The following is an 18,591-nucleotide window of genomic DNA, read 5'->3' on the forward strand; positions in this document are numbered from 1 at the left end:
CTTGAGTTGTTCTGCAGATACTAAAACCCCCACCAGGTGGAAGAAGTTAACTTACATGACAACCACCAGTATGTAGACCCCAGACCAGTTGGAACCAGAAGACTGATGACTGAGGTTCCTATTACCTCACCACCAACCAATCTCAGAGTTGTGCACAAGCCTATGACACTCCCCGTGACCCTATCCCTCACAATGACTCCCTTCCTTGAAAGCCATTACTGGGGAGTTGGAGTCTTTTGAGTATGAGCTGCCCGTTTTCCTTGCTTGGCCCTGCAATAAACACACAATGTAGTTTCCTTCACCACAACCCAGTGTCAGGAGATTGGCTTTGCCACGGATCCAAGTTTAGTAACAACCTGAGTGTGTACTGCAGACAATCATCAGAAAGTGACTTGGTGTTTTCCTGGCTAACACTCCTAAGAGTGCCGTAGCACTACGTACCCAGATCAAAGTTGTTGGAATTGAATAGGAATTCTGGTAAGTAAAAAAATTCTGGGATAAGTTCTTTTACGTCTGCCATGTTGTGCTTTGATGCTGAATACCAGGCCTCGCGCACACTGTGAAACATCCGGTCAGCCAGGTCGAAGTGGCCTCCCTGCGGGCGGAACGAGAAGGCACCTCTCTGTTAGAGAACTGCTCCCACCTCGGGGCATCCAAGCTCAAGGACTTGAAAACCCCAACTAAGTATGTTTGGTGACAATTCAATTTCCCATCAACCTATGTCAAATACACAAAATTTTAAATAATCACAAAAAGAAATTAACTATTTGGGGGGGCACTGCTTACAAAGGTGCCCTTGCTTTGTATCCAGGTGAAATCCAAATACAGACTTAAAAAAGTCATTAAAAAAAAAAAGATTAGTTTTTGGAGAAAGAGCAGGACTATAAGGAAACAGGAATTCTTTCATTGTTTGATGATGCTCTTCTAAAAAAAGTTTCTCCAGTAGCCATCTACAGCTGGAAATACTCCGGTTATACATGTGCTTGACTAATTTTATAAGTTAACATGTTATTCAAGTTCTCATACCAATGAGAATTAAGTGGAGAACCAGGAAGGTGATCAAGAAAATCACAGACTGACAAAACGAATTCAAATAGAAAAGGGCTTTCTTTTGTTTATAGAGCCTCACAGATACATCCTCCCCTCTTCCTCAAACTCCCTGTGCTGTGTCTACGTGAACACAGCGTATCTGTCTTCAGGATAAAGTTCACTGTGTGAAAAGTGCTGACGTCCACCAAGGCCTGCCACAATTTGACCCGTTACCTCTCTTGACCTCATCCCCTCTCACTTTCCCCTGCGGTTACTCTGCTCCAGACATACTGGCTTCCTCGCTGTTTCCCAAACATCTCCGGCACATGCCTGACTGAGGGCCCCCAATGGGCTGTTCTCTCTGCCTGGAACACACTTTTTCCAGATGTCCGTAGGAGTAACTCCCTCACCTCCTTCAAGTTTCTGTTCACATGTTACCTTTCAAGGAGACCTACTCTGACTACTCTATCTAAAACTGCATTGGGGGGAGGGTACAGCTCAAGTGCTAGAGCACATGCTTAGCATGCACGAGGTCCTGGGTTCAAATCCCAGTGCCTCCTCTAAAAATAAGTAAACCTAATTACCACCCCCCAATTTAAACACACAAACAAATAAAGAAACAAACAAATCTAATTACCTCCCCCCACCAAAAATTAACAAGTTCATAAGTTTATAATATACAGCACAGGGAACTATATTCAGTATCTCATGTATTCAATATCTTGAAAAAGAATATGAAAATGAATATATGTATGTTCATATATGACTGAAATACTATGTTGTACACCAGAAATGGACACACTGTAAACTGACTATACTTCAATAAAAATATACATACAGAAAAAGACCCCCCAAAACAAAAAACTGCATAATGTCCTCCTCCACCCCCCCATCCCCATACATCCCATCCTCTTCCCCTTATCTGTGTTTGTCACATTCTAAAATACTTTGCAATATACTTAGAATGTTTGTCTCTCTCAACTAAAATATGTAAATTCCACAAAGCAGGGCTTTTGTCTTTATTCACTGATGTCCTTCAAGCACCTAGAATGGTACATGGCACGCAGTAGGTACTCAATAAATATCTGCTGAATAAATGAAAGAGAAAGTGGAGAAAAGCAATAAAGACAGCAACTGAGCTGGACTGTATTTATCTTTTTAAAGTGTTTGTTGAATTCAACCAGTTACAGCTGAATTCCATCTACCTCCTGGCCTGAAAACACGTACTGTCTACTTATTTGATTGAAAAGACCCTGGCACTTGTTTATGTAAACAAATTCTAGTTTATTTATTAATTTTGGACGAGTGAAATTCCAGTTTAACTATGTGTGACTACTTTTATGACTAGAACTTCATGAGGCTTCTTATCAGGCAAGATAACAACATTTAAAATAAAAGCAACAGTTTTAATAGAAGGCTTGAATAAAATGCAGAACCTCTAAACTTTTACCTGTAGCCTTAGGAATATCTGCGTGAAGGGCTCCATCCTTACTAGGTATGAAGCCACAATCATTGCAGATGAATAGTGGGTCCCATAGTGGTAGGCTGGAGTTTCTCCTGGACAAAAAATAAAGTATAATTGAAAATGAAAGGGTAAACATGAAAAATAAAATTGGTATTCATTAACAGACTTGAAAACGCTACTACTGTATGTGACAACTGTGACACCAAGTGCAAGTTAGTGTCAGCATTTGCAGCATAAAAATTTTATCCTGACACTGCAACCCCACACATATATTGGGCGGTTATCCAATTTAGTGTAATTCTGTGCCTTTCTCTCAAACTGAGCACATCTAGCAATTTATGTTTTGAGGCCTACTGGAATAGATAACCCTTAGTAGCAAACAATCTTCGACTAAGGCAGGATATTTACATATAGCAACTTGTCATTAGGTTCTGGTTTTGCATTGCTAAATATTTCTCTAAATCTATTAATGTCATGCAATTTTTGACATACTTTCCTTGGCAAGGAAAAATAAAGATTCCACGCACTTAGTTTTTTTCTCCTTTGTTTGTTTTGCCTGTTTGAAGGGGACACATGATAAACATTAAACACAATAAATCCTAAGTAGGAAACTAGTATTTTAGAAGGTAGTCAATTATTATTTTTTAATGCAAAAGGGTTATAAAAAGTGTCTCAATAAAACTGAGAGTCAGTAAAGGGAAGTGTGGTTCCCAGCTTAAAAACGATTAGAGATACAATGATGGGAAATTTCTGCCCTACACCGAGCACACACACATAGTTTTCTGTCAATACCTGACAAGATGATACCTTAAAAATGCCTTCTAAGCATGGCCATCAGTCGGCAAGCAAAACCTGATTTTTCTACTCTGACAGTTGTGTATATGCGTGCATATGTAACATATACCGATGATAGATAAGCAATTCAGGCAAAGACACAAGGGCGTCAGACCACTGATAACAGCTTACTTTCGAAACGTGTACAAAATCCCATGACAAGAAAATTACTCACCATTAGGATCTTCCCAGTCTTTGTATCGCTTCTTATACTGAGCTAATCGTTCATCTGTCTGTGCTCCCATCGGCTTAGCCAGGTTTCTAAATGTCTTGGGATTAGTAAGATCTACCTCCTAAAATGCAAAGAGAAACCCAACTCCGAATTACTATGCACCCACTATTCTCACCAACGTAGACACAATGGCGATAGCAGACAGTGACAGTTAATAAGTGTGCTAGTACCTACAGTGTTGCACCAGCAGAACTGGACTCCAAGGCAATGCCACGCACCTACTGGTTATCCATACTGTGCAGACAGGCACATGGCAGTTTGTTAACTGGTTCAGTTTGAAGACAACTGTTTTGGAAATTAAGTATTCACAGAGGAAGGCCCTCAGGATCTAGGTTTGAAAACGAGGAGTAAGAGGGAAAGCCCTTCCCAGTTTCGGCAAGGGCACAGCAGGAGACTGGGCATGAAAGCTCCAATTCATCTTTATCCTCCATCACCCACATAATTGGAGATCAAATCTTTCTGCCCTGTCCCCCTCTTCCCCTGTTTCACTTCAACTTCACCTCTGAGCATCTTCTTCTTAGAGGTGAACAGGAAGTAAAATAAACTAGAGCACTTGTAATTTGCAGAGAAATTCATTTGCCTCCAATCATACCAGATCAAGTGACTTCCAAATGAAATGGATTCTTTCAGTCTACCAGAGATTATTTTAAAAGCTCATTGCTAGTTGACCTAATTCATATATTTAAAAGTAAACCAAAATTTACCTCCTGAGGGTTTTAAAAGGAGAAATTTGAAGTATGTACCCATGGGATACCTAATTTGTGTCCTTTTCCTAGGGCATCACAACCCACCAATTTTGCCAACTCGTATTTTTAAAGTCTTGGAGAGGAGAAACTGATCCACATTTATCAATATAAGTCAAGTTAGTATTTTTCCTCTGAAAATCTGCATGCAAAACAACTCATTTATACTTTTTTCAGTTATTTCAATAAAGATTAAAGTGTATCCTAAGTACTGGGCAGTGCTCTAGAGGGTGGGACTTAAGAGCTATGTAAGACAGTCTTTGTGTTCTAGGACCTCACGGCTGAGTAAGGTCAGACAAAATCATGACTACGGCATGCTGTAAAAGAAAGCAGCATGATACAGCTACCAGGAGGCACAGGAACAGAGGGAGAAGGAAGAGGAGAGAAGGGCCAGAAGGCTCCCTGGAAGTGAAACTGAGTGTGTCCTGCAGGATGAAATAAAGCTACCCAGAGGGACACGCCAGTGGGGGAGAAGATGAGCACAGGCCTGGGGAGAAGTCCAGGCAGGGAGGACAGCAAGTGCAGAGCTGATGAGAGAGAGACAGAGAAAGAGAGGGGGAGAGAGAGAGAGAACAGGGTAGCCCAGAACAGCAGTCCTGGGAGTACAGGAGGGCTACATATGCAGGAGCTACTTTGTATAGGGTGTTACACTGAGGTTTTAAAATTTTCTCCAAACTGTGATGATGATTCATGGAATAATTTTAAACAGAAGGATGACTTAGATTTGTTTCTGAAGCTGGCTGCAGTGCAGAGGACGGTGACATCCTCCAGTGGATACAAATTTATCAGCACTTGAGGAAATCAGATGGATATCATGAATATCCAAGAAGCTGGTCAAGTATCCAAACTTTGTACAAGTCTAACCCAAAACTCTTCTCATCTTCTTGGAGTAAGTCCTGTTGAGAACTCTAAACTATAAAGCAAATCAAATATCTGAGCTAGTGCAGTATCTTTTAATTACTTTGAAAATGTGTCCCACTTACACAGAATGATTTGAGATTTACCTCTGAGTCGTAATCTGCAAGGATCCAGGGGAAGACAGGATACTGCATGAGGTCATTATATGATCTGCCAGCCAAAGTGTTCAAGTGCATTAAATACTGAAAGTTGCTGATTTCACCTCTCTTGGGAAAGATAAATAGAGATTTATTTTAAAGCAATCAATTATTTCCACTATGTTCACTTTTCAAAAATTTATAGGCAAAATGAGGTAAAGGACAGTTTCTTACAGATTTCAAAACAACAAAACATTTTTTTCCCTAAAAAGAACAAAAGTGAAACATTTTTTCTATGGTATATATTTGTAATTTATTAAAGTGCTTTTAACTGTGTGACTTATACCTTCTAACTACAAATTACGAAGGAAGTTTTGCATTTTCATTAAGCTTACCTCCCATCTCTGAGTCACAGACTTCTCTCCAACCAGAGTGCTAAGCAACCCAGATCTACAAATGATAAATTACATAAATTGCAAGCAATATAATTTTAAATCTGAGTAATTACAAAGTTACAAATTTTAAGTCAACTGGTCCAAGAATTTTTCAAACTATGAAGTACAATCTATTAGTGGGTCATGAAATCAGTTTAGTGGGTTGTGATCAGCATTTTGAAATATGAAATAACAGAATCGAATAGAAGAAAATAGAGAACATCAGAAGGCATTACATATACTAAGAAAAAGAATTTTCTGTGAATTTTATTTTACTATTTATAACTAAGTTTGTGTGTCTTGGGATGCAGTGTAGTGTATATTTTTTCTTACTGTGGGTCATGGCAAATGAGTCCAAAAAACATTGATGCAGTTCAACTGCCTACCTTTTACAACAATCCCTATATAAACTGATGTAAAGACATTGAATTGGAATAACTGATACAGCATACAATATTTTGTACATAGCAGGTGCATAGTACATCTCCTAAACGAGATGTTGAAAAAGCGATTCAAAATAGGAATATTTTATGACAGGAAAGTTATTGCTGTTCAGAAAATTATGGACTTTTTCCTATAGCAGACTTTCCTAGAATGCTATAAAACCCTTGGGGTTTAACAGCTTTATAATACTGATAATTAGTAATTTGAATATTATGAATTGGCCACTGAACCAGCAGGAAAGCACTTAATTATATATTTTATTGTCTGAAAGGAAATTAAGAGATCTGTAAACCTTAGGTCATAAACATGTCTAGCTCAATAGTATAGATACCACTTTTCACTTCTAGATAAATTCTTCCCTTCAGGCAAATTGAATGTATAGGATACCCTCCCTGAAAAAAGAGCTATGATCATTTCTTAACTTTATAAGAAAGGGAACAATTGAAAAGAAGATTTAAGTTGGAAATGAATTTCTGCTCCTTGCCTTTGAGCTTTGAGAAGTTCTTTAAGAACTGCCAGTTCAGCACAGAAAGTAGTAAGAACAATGAAACAGCAAGCTGAAGATTATTCAGGCAGGCAAAGGACCAGCAACTTGCTTACAAGTAGAAAAAGGCTCAATATGCTTTAAGGGAGACTTTCACTTCCTGTATTTATCTTAACAGCAGCACAAGTGATTAGGAACAGAACACATGTCTGAGGTTAACGAAAGCATATACGCAGCATTTGTATTTGTTAAACCTCAGCTAAAGAAAAATACAAGCAACAACTAAAATAGAAATACACAAATATATTTAGAGGCATACAGGCTGGAATCAAATTTTATTGACAAATCACAGGCTCCCCAGTGAAGTTTTTAGGTCATTTTCTTGCATGCTGTAACAATTAATCTGTAGCCCCAAAGCTCTGCTTCTTTCCCAGTGGATTATAAAGGGCTACCAGTTCTGACTGACTGTGAATGAAGCTGGGTATATGGATTCTTGAAATGGCTATATCACCCAAAAGGATTTCCTAAGAGTAAAAGCAGCTGAAAAGAGCACAAAGGAACGACTGATAGAACACACAAAAACAGAAGTTTAAATTTAAATGTCAAAAAAAAGATTTAAGAGAAAAACTTGGAAATTTGCAACAAATACGACAAGCAAAGGAGTAATACGCTATTATAGAAAAATCCCACACACACTGATGACAGGAACTCAGAGAAGATGATAAATAGACTCAGTGAGGTCCTTATTTCACAATATATACAAATACTGACTCATTATATTGTACACCTGAAACTAATATAATGTCAATTTTATCTCAAAAAAAAAATCAAATTCCCAACACAACCAACAATAAAGAACTCAGTGGAAAGAAATGGGCAAAAGTTATACATAATTTGTAAATGATAATTTTAAATGGCTAACAAATAAGTACAGGGCTCAAAATTATTAATATGAAAATAATGCACATTTAAAAACAAAGTGTTTTCTAAAATCAGTAAAAATTAAAAAGTAAATATAAAAAGCTGATAAGCATCTACTGAGATAAGCAAACTTATCCACTAATGGTGGAATACAGACGTGTATAATTTTTAAAGAAATCTAGTTGGCTTTGTGTATTAAGAGCCTTAAAATTCATACCACTTTACTAAGGGGACTTTATCCTAAAAAAAGTAATGAAGTATTACATTCACATTATTATAAAAAAGAAACCTGATAAAGATGAACTATCCAAAAAGAGAGTGCTTCATATATCTATGAAAGCACAGTTTCTAAAGAATTTTTAAAGGCAGGAGCAATATTTACATGTAACACTGAACAGAAGCAGAATAAAAATCTGTATTTACAGTATGGACTCAATTGTGCACACAGGAATATATGCATGCTTAAAAGATCAGAAGGGAATTGATTGAAATGTGAGCACTGATTTGACATGAATGATCATGCACACATTTTCTTTTTCCTTTTTAGTTTTCGGTATTTAAAAATTTTTCTGCAAACCACCAGGGTTTGTGGTGATGCGAGGGGAACACTCATTAAATATGTTAAATAATACTGTCCAGATATAAAGGATCCTAATTTCACTATTAAACTGTAATGTGCAAGAAGCAAACAACTTACCCCTGCTCCACGCTTGTGTTTGGTCGTTGCCCAGACACTGACTCTGAACTGTCAGTTAGAGATGGCACTACAGCCAAAAATCTGGAAAAGTTAAAAATAGGATAAAATTGGAAATGACGTTTCAGCCAGGATCTTATGGGAGTTTAAGAAAGGATTCATTTAGACCTTAATTGCTGCATTTACCCCTCCACTACTCAGTAAACGGCAGGCGAAGGGAATACACAATAATTAGAACATCCTGTTACCAAAAAAAGGGTAAGATGATGGCTTCCAAACCCAAACAGAAAGGTACACAGGAAAGGCTGTCATTGTGGATTTTTACATACACTGCCCCAGTACCGGAAGAAAAAGTCTTGCCACACTGATTCACGGGAAATGAGTCAACTTAACGATGTCCTAAAGAGTCATTAACAGCTAAATATTCACATGACAGCAAGTAGTGCTAACAGTGAAACAAACAATAGAACTGAGACATCACTAACAAAGGAAAATACATACATGATAAGAACCTTTAAGTGACACTGTTGTTATTTTCAGAGCTGCTCACAAGGTCAACACAAATTTCTTAAAGGCAAAAAAGAATTGTGGGAAAATTCTTGAAATGAGTATGGACCTTGAACTTGGCATATACACAGAAAATTCTCAGAGAAAAACAAACTCATCTTCATCTCCTTGTAATCACTTCTACTTAGGAAGAGCAGATACTTCATTAACAGTGAACATGATCTCACCTTTAGAAATACACAAGATAACTAAAGTTTCAGTCATTTCCTTAGCTCTTCCCAACCAGCATCCACAGGCACTTAATTTGAAGAACCGCCCTCATTCTCCTGCTCACAGGTAGTATTGCAGAGATAAGCAATGTTGCTTGATATTAGTCATTCCTCACGGAAGTAAGTGAAGTATAAAACTTCCCTACTAGAGGGAGTGCCAGGGTCCACACCACTCAAGAATAAGTGGGCTTTCCTATCATGTTATGATTAGTTCATTTTCACACATCCAACGTTTTCAAGCACCCTGGGTGCGCATATACTATTTTTCTTTTACAAGGTAAAATTTAAATGCAGTTTACCACAAATGAAATGTGATTACATTACATCAGCTGTTTTACTTGGCGATGCTACTTTTTTCAAGGATGAGGGTCAGAGGAGTCTTGATGAATACAAGTTCTAAGGAAACTCAGGCTCTGCACTCAATAGCAAGGTATGGCACTGTCTTCTTTTGGAAAATATGGAAGAAGCCTATTCTGAACCTGAAGTGTTATTTTTTAAGCTACAGTTTCATCATCCTTTTACACTTAGCGACATGGGGCTTAACGATGAAAGTGGCTTTTGATGTTATCTACTCTTAAGTTACCAGAAGGAAAAATGGTATTTCAAAATAGAAAAGCATAAATAGAAGTCTTATGTTTCAAGGGGCTGGCAAAAATGAAACAAACATTTTCTTTGAAGAAGTTAATTCACACATTTAATAGATTTTTAAAAACTGGCTGAACTGATAATACTTTACCTCCCATTTCTTTCCATGATAGCATTCTAAGTATTTCTAATAAATAATACCTTTGATAGACTTTGTTTCTAATTCCTTTCTGAAAAGCAAGGAGGTAATTCCGTCCATCTCCAGAGAAGACTTCCACAGCAATAGGCTGAAATGATCAGAGAGAAAAACGTTAAGAAAAAACACACATAAGGTTACACATTAACTTTTCCAGTATGAATTTCCACGATGCTGAAGAAACCAACTTGTTGACTGAAGAACATTTTTTTTTTAGAGCTATAACTTCCCAGCAGATTAAATTACAAAATAAACAGAGCCCATTTGCTTCCAAATTGTTAACAGAATAATGGTAAAACAGAGTAATTATAAAATTATAACTTTATAAATTTATAGTGAGAATGTAATTTTATATTACAAGAAAATTATAAATTTGATAGCTATAGGGAAAGATGGATAACAAAGATATCACTCAAGGTTTTAAAGTTGGGTTAAAAAAAAGAGCTATTACACAGTTATATACCCATGTGACATGAGTTTGTCTATCATATAACCAAATATAAAGAATACTCTGAGGAATTATGTGGATCCTGGCAAGTATCAATTTAAAAATAATACATCCTCTGAATAAAGGAACATGACAAAACATTTGTTACTATTAAAACCAACCCACCTGCAGGAGATACCGCCTTTTATGCACTTCCTTGATATCTTCATATGCAAAAATGCTGCATGTCCTTTTGAGCTGACTGGGGCCTTGCCTGGCTCCTCTAGGGATAATTGGCTCATGCATACTACAGGCAGCCGAGAGAAAGGAGATAACAAAAACACAGCAATAGATAAACTCACTGTCCAAAAAGGGCTGTGTTATTTTCAACATGTGAAGAGGAGCAGGGAACAATATATTAGAGTATTTAGTTAAAAAAAAAACTTTAAGAGAATAATTTGTTAGCTACTCAGCATATAAGAAACCCCCTCTGATGAACAGAACGTAAAAAAAGAATCCTACTCGCCCTATCTATCTGGTACGGCCGGCACAGTACCCAGGCCTGTGCACTGTAAGGGGTCCAAGAAAATGCTTTCATTTCTTTTCAAATCAGAAGAAACAACTGAACTTTTAGGTAGAAGAAAATGTTTTAATATATAATACAAATATATTCATCTTTAAATCAACGCAGCCATAAAATAGAATTTTAAATATTTTAAAATGGAGGACAAGGGGCATAAAAGTCATAAAGTGGCTGTGATTGCTGCAGAAAGTAATTGTTTGAATATCTCCTAGGAGTGAACTACAGAGACCATGTCCACACTCCAAGTACATGTTAGGTGTTCAAAATGTTAAAGGCATAGAAGAGCATGCTGATTTTCTAAGCTTTAGGCTTTTTAGCTTTCTTCTAGCTTGGTCTGTCTCTGGTTTCCATTACCCACTAACACATCCACCACAGAACTTCAGGAGAAAAGAAAGATGGATAAACTCAGTCAGATCATTCTTGTCTCTGCTTCCAGGGTACTCAGAGGACATGGCCACACTTACATTTGTTAAGAGTATTGTACAGCTGCCTGAATTTTCTCTACAATGTGTTTGTATTGAAATTTGAAAAAAAAAAAAAGAACAATTTGCAAATTTACAATAATTTTATAAATATATAGATTATAATACAAGGAAGATGGTGTGTAACACTATTAATGCATAGCAATAAATTATGTTTAGTTTTCATTTTGATAGATAAGGCAAATGTGTCCCTTGTAAGCTTGAAATAACAATTACTCTTGTGAATATTTAATGATGGATACACATAAACTGAGAGATAACATTACTTAAAACACAACTTTTGCATTAAAAATCCTATGTAAGTATATTGTTTTCTAAAGATAGTTGTACTTTGTCTCTCTTCACTCATTTACTTACTTTGGAGGTAAGGTTTCAATATCTCTTATTTCCCTGGTTGCCGTCATTGTAAATCCATCAATCACATAAAAATGCTCTTTACCAAAAAGCAGCAGCCCCTCACTAGTATCTAGGCCCTGGACTCGAGCACAGCGGTACATGTGTTGGATCTATAAAGAAATCCATAAACACTCTTTAATATGGTTTTTAAAAAACCAGGTAATTTCTTTTTTGATATAAATGAAGCAAAATGTTTTTAGACATGGATTTATAGGCAAACAAGATTTTACCAAGACGTCACTCTGTGATGGCATCCCCTGAGCTACTCACGTTCACCTGAGTTTGAGCATATTAAAACGAATAGCTAATATTGCAGTCTGATTTGCAGCTGACGTCAGCAAAAGGAAACAGCCATTTACTCAGATCCATCTACCCGATCCATTTCTCCACGTATTCACTGAGGACTCACTCTGTGCCGGGCACACATGTTCTAGTTTCTACAGTCAATCAACACGTCAGGAAGGAGACCGACACAGGAAGCTTTGTGCAAAGCGAACTGAGGCATTAGGATCATGCCCTTGGAGAGGCAAGATGACACAGAGTGAAAACGGTCTGTGAAGCCTGGTAATCCTGAGTGATTCCCAGGTCTGCTGCTCAACTACAGATCTGGTCAAATTTCTTAATGTCTCTGGGCCTCTGTGTCTTCATGTAAATTTCAAATACAGTTCACTGACTTGTCGTGAGAGTTAGTGAGATAACGTACATGATCATGTGAGGAATCGCTGGCTGTCTTCTCTTCCACACAGCTCCCTTTGCTCTTTTTCCAGAACACCCCCTGGAACTGGACCTGGGGAATGTCTCCCTACTCACTCCCCACTGGACCCTGCCTGCCTGGCAGACTGCTGTGCCACTGTAAAAAGCCAAACTTGGCAGAACTTGTATTTTCCTCAAAGAAGGAAGGAGTTGCTAAATCTCTCAATGTAAGTATTGTTTTCTTCCCGACAGGCAGGATCTGGTTCTTAGTAAAAATTCTTTCTTGCTTATACTCAGTTCAACATGAGTCAAGGAAAAGAAATCAGCAACTAAATCAAAGTCAAACAAATGTTAAATAAATGTCAGCCTAATACACTTCCTGCACTATTCAAACTTAAAGCAATTAGAGCAAAAACTACTCATGAGGTTAAAAGTTTAAAAATGACAGCAATAGAAAATACATTTTCTAAAATATGCAAATTAAGTTAATTTTTATCAGCACATTTGAAACGTAGAATGTTATAGGAAAAACACTGACGTACTTTAGAAATAACTCTATTGCAGTATACTATATATATAGAAAAATGTTTATTTTTCATTTCATTAAGTGCATAGCTTGATGAATTTTCAGATGCTTAAAATATGATGCAACCAGCAACCAGATCAAAAAATAGAATACTCCCCAGACCCCAGAAGCCGCTCTGAGCTTCCTTCAGATCTAATGTACTTTTACAGTTATGTCATTTTTCTTTTCATGTTTTCATTCACGATTATTCAGGCCATAAATCTGAACAGAATTTAAAAAAGTAAACCCTAATTTATAGTTACTATTTCTTAGTGGGTAAGATTTCAAGGGTTATACTAAGATCTAATGTAACAGGCAAAAACAACCTTTGAAAAGGTGATACTTTCTACATTCAATTCATTCATTCCTTTGTTCATTTATTCAACCTTTATTTTATTTATTCAACCAATCACTCCTTCATTCAAAGGTTTACTGGGTATCTATCAGGTGCCTGAAACTGCGTAAGGCACATTTTATCAATGATAACATGAGTGATATATACGAGGCTTTATAAAAGCACAGAGGAGGGTGTCTAACTAAGCCTAAGCTGGCAAGGCAGCAAAGGAAATCTCCTTATGTGTGAGTATTGAAGACATCCAGAGAAATGAGGCTGTATCAAATGGGAGTTACTAGGCTAGAGGTTACAAAGTCATGGACAGAGGGGCACTCTCAGGCAGAGAGCACAATGACTAGAGTGCAGAGTAAAGAACTAACGTCATGGGTGTAGTGAACTTCAGAGCAAAAAGTGCCACAGAGGGTTCAGGCTACAAGGAGGAGCCAGCAAAGGGAGCCTAGAGGCGCCGGCAGGGTGTAGGAGGTTGAGAGAGAAACAGGAAGGCAAAGTAGTCTCCTGTGAGCGAGGGAAGGCAGGCATTAAACACAAGGCTGGGGGTGATGACACGGGCTGGTGAAGCTGCTCGTGTGGTGGCTGGAACTACGGAGGCGGAGGAAGCAATACTAGGCTGAGTTACTGAACGGGCTGCGTGCATGGGTGTGAAACAGAGAATTAGGGTGAGAGTGGCAGACTCAAACAGCAGAGGGAGACAGTGAGCGAGGTGTCAGCTACTAACACTGCATCCGGTACACTTCATGCTGTTCAGGGAGGTCAGAGAATCCTGAGGGTGAGAGAAGCAGAGGACTGAACCCAAAAGGGTGCTGACTACTGACTTCATCACGAAGGCTAAAATACTCATTTATCACTGGCCACCAGAGAGATACCCATCAACTACTGTTGTAAAATGGACTCAAATCCCTTAATACGATGCCTCCTTCTCAGAAGCACAGCACCTTTTCTCCCTCCTCTAGGAGGCGCAGCAGAGTGGCATTGTCCGTCTTCTCCTCTTCCTCTATAGAGCTGCCCTCGGCAATCTGGTCTTGCAGCTGCTCCTGCGTCTCCTCATCTCCTCCGTCAGGTGCAGATCGAGACCGTTTCAGAGGAGGCTTGACCAGTCCTGCAGGATAAGAATTAAGAGGGTCATGTGGTGGTCTTGCAGGGAACACTCTGGGGGAGCGGCTTAGTCTCAAGCAGTGCCTCCTGCACACTCCCCACCTGAGGCGATGCCGGAAGGCAGGGGGAGGCAGCGTGGCTCAGTGGTCAACGGCGCAGCCTCTGGAGCTGAGAACACTGTCTGCCCCACTCTGAGCCTTCGTTTGTCATCTGTAAAACCAGGACAAGAGTACTATCTATCCTGGACACCTGGAGGACTGTTGAAGGACTAAAACAGGTAATTCACACAAAGTGCTTTGTATTATGCTTAGTAAATGCTAAATTCTCAGTAAGGGTCAGATGATGATAAATAGAGAGCTTAGCATAACTGATGGTAAGAGTATGGTGCTAATGGACAGGTGTCACTGAGGGGATACCGGCAAGAGATAATCAATCATTATCAGAAACAAAGACACAAGTTATAAACACGATTATATGAGATCCCACCTACCTGGAGGGCCCATGAGGACTATTTCAAGACTCATGTTACAAGTGGCAGTATGGTCACTCATATGTGAATGAATTTGATTAAATCATCAGGTCATAAAGAATAAGAACATAATTCTTTTTAGTACAGGGCCAGATAATTTGCCAAATAAGTTAACATTTTACTGCCTACATTTCAGTAATTTTATTAATAAATTTATTAATAACCAGTAATTTTATTAATTTTATTAAATAACCAGTAATTTTATTAATAATTTTATTAATAACCAGTAAAATTAAAATCGGCTAATGAGAGCAACCACTGATACCCTAAAGTATGGGAAGTACTCAAAATGAACTCTGAATCTCACATTTATTTTCCTATTCTTTAGTTGTACAAAAAAAAGTACTGTTACGTCTACCAGTGATAGTTGCTCTAAGAAGTTTGGAAAAACATAAGTTAGCCTGATAGAATCCTATCTGAACACGAGTTATCAGAGGTTCTGCTTTGCCTTGGGAAGAACCTTATTTTCACATATGAAAGAATATAATAAATAAGTAAGAAAGATCAAGTCCTGCTGAGAACATTCACAAGGGGGAAAAGCTTGCAGCTGCTTTGTTTTCAATTTGATGAATCAAGACCTCCAACTCTATGTCTAGCACAATATCTTACATATTATAGCAGTGACACCAATATTTGTGGCTTTAGCTCAATTGGAGATTAGGAAAATGAGGCCAAGAGAAATTAAATGCCAATGACCCAAACATAAACTCTGTGAATTATATACCCTGGCTTATGGCCAGTAAATACAGATTTGGACCCATCTCAGTAACTTTGTGAGTGCAGTGTTGAGAAACGAGAAGGTTGAAAACCCTGTTCAACAACTAAAAGTCTCTTCAATCCCCAGTACCTCCTCCAAATAAATAAATAAATAAATAAATAAATAAATAAATAAATAAAACCCAATTACCTCCCCCTCATAAAAAAAAGAGAGAAAAAATCAAGGGGGGAGGGTAGGGTATAGCTCAAGTGGTAGAGTGCATGCTTAGCATGCATGAGATCCTGGGTTCAATCCCCAGTATCTCCTGTAAGAATAAGTAAATAAATAAACCTAATTATCTCCCCCACCCCCAAAACCCCCAAAACAAACAAAAAAACAACTAAAAGTCTCAGGGGTTCAATGAAAATGTTAGATCGATTATGAAATGTTTAGTAATTCATAGTCATCATGAGACAGAATAGGTATAATGTAAGCATCTGCTTCTGAGATGCTTACAATTTAGGAAAACATAAAGCAGTGAAAGACCACTGAAACTGCTGTCCGAGATAGGAGCAAAGTGCTGTTGGAACAGAGTGCTATTGCTGCAAAAGGATCAGAGGAGGACAATTTGACCAGTGTCTTCGAGACCGGGTAGGGCTTGTTAAGGCCCAGATCACGGAGAAGCTGCAGGAAGGGGCTGTTTCAACTTAATAAATATTTATTCAGTTATGAGGTCCTTAACTTAAAATATCAGGTGCCACTGCCAGATTCAATAAATATAATTATCAAGCCAATGGGCACTTACATTCATCTGTAGGCAATAAAGAGGGGATAGTCTCTTAAGTTCTGAGATAGAAATCAATCTTGAAGAAGGGTGAGGTGGTAAGATAAGCACGGATACTTTTAAAGTTGGCCGCACTGTTCACAGTTGCTAATTATTTTCATATAAATTCAAGTAGAAGGAATGCTCCCAAATGGTTTTTAATTAGAATCAAAGAGGAAGGCTGACCTTTGACTTTAGCGATAGTGTCTTCACCATGCTCTGGTTCTTGCTGAGCGGCTTCACCTTCAGAACTCTCTACGATGGCATCTTGGACAATGGCTGGGTTCCCAGAGGCCAGTCGCATGTAGTACTCCTTACTGTCATAACTTACGGCTCTTCTGTATCGAGCAGGTTTCTAAGAAACAACAAAAGGAAAGGACTCAGAAGACTTATCTTCAAGAATTAATAGACGGTATTTATACAGAGTAAATCCAAAGAAACTTTGGGGTTAAGCTTCTCTATTTTTAAATTGCATTGATTTTGAAAAGACAAATACAAAACAACAATATTAGCAGTTTTGCTCTTCTCGAAAAAAGAAAGATATCATCTCTAGTCAGATGTTTTCTTGTTAGTACAGTACGGCCTCACCGGTGCATCAGTACAGCAGGGAGAACGCCCAGCGCTGAGAGCATCAAGTTGCAAGGGGGTGTCTAGTCCGTGAGGAGCCTGGAAATTTGCTTCCACTCCAAGTAAAATAAAAAAGGTTAGGCCATCCATTCAGTTGGAATCACCCATGAGAGTGTTTACTTCAGATACCTGGAGGTAAAGACCCGGAGCTGCCCTGTTCCTTCCCATATTCCCATGTCTCACTGGAACTCTGGAAATGGCTGAAACCCTCAGAGTCCTGACCCCATGTGGCATCAACCAGCTTCAGGCCAGATGACACTGTCTAGTTGGTCTACCACTCTGAGCTGGTATCTCTAATTTGCTAAAACACCCCTGTTGTCTGTGGTGTAAAAGAATATGATCTATAAACTAACTAAATGAGTATATCAAAAGCACATTTAAGTCCATTTTGAAGAAAGTAATACCTAGAAACTTTAGAAGAACTTTTTGACGTATGATACAAGAGCACGTCCCTTTCAGAATAATTAATATTTATCCTAAAAACATGTTCTCCAACTGATGCAAATGTTTTTTTTTTCCTTAAAACCATAGACAATGAAAAAGGTTTAAAATTTCCTACAAAAACTTAAAATCATATGGAGAAGTTTATATGTATACAGGTTCCCTGTTCAGAATTAGACTCAGACTTTGAATTAACAATTAAGAAAAAGATGGAGTTTGAAACATGCTTTAAACCCTTCCCTTTCTAAACATTATTTCACTTTTCCTTTCTTATGAATAAGAATATCTGACTGAAAATATTCTGTCAGCCTAACTCTTCAACTCCAGTGGTTAATATGTATTATCTATAATAATGCTTATTTCAAGCAAGACCTTTTAAAAAATAATTTCCAACTGAAGTGGAAAACAAGTGTCCAACTGGTTGGAATATTTAGACTAAAATACTGAGCCAATTTTGAGATGAAAGATGCCTAACTCGAGCCACCATTACCCTTCTTTTAACTTCAGGCACAGAGTCAGGGAGTGGAGAGAGCTGCATGCTGACTGATGAATGAATGACACTCATCAAATGAAAACCGAAATATATTACATCACAGAGGAAAGTACTGAAATGATGTAAAATAATAAACAATTATGGAAGGATCAACCTGATGAGCAAACTAGTAAGAATACTGTGATATTTTTGAAATGAAAGCAAATTTTGTACTGTAACAATTCTCTACGTGAGGTTTAACAATTACCTTCAACTCAAAATTGTTCAATGTTAAAAAGATGAAAGCATAGTTAGTGATGGGCAAGACAATGAATTAATAGATGTGGGACAACATCTACTTGATTACTGACTTCATATCCAACTTAAACTTGGAACTATTAGCATCTTCCCCCAAATATTTTAAAGTATATTTCTGCACTGTAAAGAACTGCATTTTTAAAAAACTGAATTATATACTAAATCTTTCTGGAGAAAAAAAGAACAATTATAAAAATTTAAACTAATTAAAATAAAACTGTATTTAAAAAGTGATCACACATTCTTACTTTCCATTTAG

General features: G+C 37.8%; 1 protein-coding gene across 6 annotated transcripts in view; it reads right to left on the reverse strand.

Annotated features, from left to right (window-relative positions):
• Positions 1-18,591, reverse strand: part of WDFY3 (WD repeat and FYVE domain containing 3) — a 242,948-nt gene that overhangs the window by 27,091 nt on the left and 197,266 nt on the right. For all 6 annotated transcript variants that reach the window (XM_064485992.1, XM_064485989.1, XM_064486001.1 and 3 more), the window contains 11 exons: positions 16,661-16,829; positions 14,266-14,429; positions 11,682-11,830; positions 10,446-10,566; positions 9,838-9,923; positions 8,279-8,359; positions 5,694-5,748; positions 5,308-5,427; positions 3,504-3,621; positions 2,480-2,586; positions 442-595 (listed from right to left, as the gene is read on the reverse strand). In XM_064485992.1, coding sequence (XP_064342062.1) covers positions 442-595; positions 2,480-2,586; positions 3,504-3,621; positions 5,308-5,427; positions 5,694-5,748; positions 8,279-8,359; positions 9,838-9,923; positions 10,446-10,566; positions 11,682-11,830; positions 14,266-14,429; positions 16,661-16,829 — 1,324 coding nt within the window. The remainder of the gene's footprint in view (positions 1-441; positions 596-2,479; positions 2,587-3,503; positions 3,622-5,307; positions 5,428-5,693; positions 5,749-8,278; positions 8,360-9,837; positions 9,924-10,445; positions 10,567-11,681; positions 11,831-14,265; positions 14,430-16,660; positions 16,830-18,591) is intronic.

Source organism: Camelus dromedarius, chromosome 1 (assembly GCF_036321535.1).
Source record: "Camelus dromedarius isolate mCamDro1 chromosome 1, mCamDro1.pat, whole genome shotgun sequence".
In the NCBI taxonomy this organism is placed as follows: domain Eukaryota; kingdom Metazoa; phylum Chordata; class Mammalia; order Artiodactyla; family Camelidae; genus Camelus; species Camelus dromedarius.